This window comes from Nicotiana tabacum, chromosome 20, assembly GCF_000715075.1.
Source record: "Nicotiana tabacum cultivar K326 chromosome 20, ASM71507v2, whole genome shotgun sequence".
NCBI lineage: Eukaryota > Viridiplantae > Streptophyta > Magnoliopsida > Solanales > Solanaceae > Nicotiana > Nicotiana tabacum.
Genome location: NC_134099.1, coordinates 23,674,932 through 23,676,554, shown reverse-complemented (window position 1 = coordinate 23,676,554; position 1,623 = coordinate 23,674,932). Strand labels below are relative to the sequence as shown.

Sequence of the window (1,623 nt, the reverse complement as noted above, 5' to 3'; positions counted from 1 at the left end):
ATTTTTTTTATAATTTTTCCATTTTCGTAAAACAAGTTACTTAATTAATCTTATTTGTAAAAATTAAATCCTAAATGCACATGCAACATGTAATTTTTGTATTTTTTCATTAATCAAAACAAAATAAACATGCCCAGCCAAATACAAACAATTAACCAAAAACACCACGAAAATTCTCAAAATTACACACAAAGGAAAAATTGTTTTATTTTGAATTTCTGGGAGTAGTTCTCCTAGGGCAAAAATCACGTGCTCACACCGACCTTGAATCATCTGTTTCAATATGGAATTCCAATGAGAAGTCGGGCAGAGAAAGAACTAGAGCAGAGCCTAATGCCTTCTTGAGAATTTCAAATGCCTCTTGGGCTTGATCAGTCCACTTGAACGTTTCCTTTCGCAACAAATCCGTTATAGGGCTAGCGATAGAAGCATATTGGCGGATAAACCGGCGATAATAACCGGCAAGTCCCAAAAAACTACGAACCTCCTTTACATTTCGTGGAACTGGCCATTGTAAAATGGCTTGAATTTTGGTTGGATCGACTGATAGCCCCTTCTCCGAAACTACATGGCCCAAGTAATCGATCTTCTTTTGCCCAAATAAAGACTTAGCCTCCTTTGCTACCAATTTGTGGTCCTTGAGCAACTGCAGAATAGTGGCTAGATGTTCCAAATGTAATTTCCACGATCCACTGTAGACCAAGATATCATCGAAGAATACTAAAACGAACCGACGGAGATGAGGCCGAAATACGGAGTTCATGATAGCTTGAAAGGTCGAGGGCACATTGGTCAATCCGAAAGGCATTACTAAGAATTCGTAATGGCCTTCATGAGTCCTAAAAGCAGTTTTCTCCACGTCCTCGGGCTTAATTCTAACCAGACAACAGGTCCAGCTTTGAAAAATAGCGAGCGCCATGAAGTTCATCGAACAACTCATCGATTGTGGGCATTGGAAACCTGTCTTTTACCGTGATGGCATTGAGCGCGCGATAGTCCACACAAAAATGCCAAGTGCCATCCTTTTTTTTGACAAGTAACACTGGAGAAGAGAAGGGAGCAGTGCTGGGTCGAACTATCCCTTCCTTCATCATGTCAGACACCAATTGTTCCATTACCTGCTTTTGGAAATAGGGGTAACGATAAGGTTTCACATTCACAGGCCCTGCTTGAGGTTGTAAATAAATGGCATGATCCTGAGCTCTAGATGGGGGAAGTCTATGTGGTTTGCAAAACACATCCTTAAATCTCTGCAACATGGTTGTCAAATCAGCTGGGTAGGAAGGTGTCGCCGGCTTGTGATCTCGAACCAGCTCTAGGCGATAGTAACATGCGATGCCATCCACCTCAGTCAACCTACGAATAGTCTGGAGCTGTACTGGTTGAACATCAAGGGGTGAATCTCCTAACCAGCTATATTGTGCCCCTTCCCACGAGGACTCAAATTGGCGAGTCTTATAGTTCGTAATCACCGGACCTAAAGTCTCCAACCATGCAACTCCGAGTACCACATCTGATCCATAGAAGGATATAAGGTAAAGATCTAGTACCAAAGAACAGCCTTGAATCACCAAGGGTACATCTCGCACCACCCCTTCACATTTGAGCCGCTGCCCACCTTAC

The 1,623-nt window shown here is 42.5% G+C and overlaps 1 protein-coding gene across 1 annotated transcript; it reads right to left on the bottom strand.

Moving 5' to 3' along the window:
* Positions 1 to 253: 253 nt before the first annotated feature.
* On the bottom strand, positions 254 to 763 carry LOC142174292 (putative mitochondrial protein AtMg00860). Its single transcript, XM_075240077.1, has one exon. It carries the CDS (start codon positions 761 to 763, stop codon positions 254 to 256), a length of 510 nt encoding a protein of 169 aa, XP_075096178.1.
* Positions 764 to 1,623: the final 860 nt, after the last annotated feature.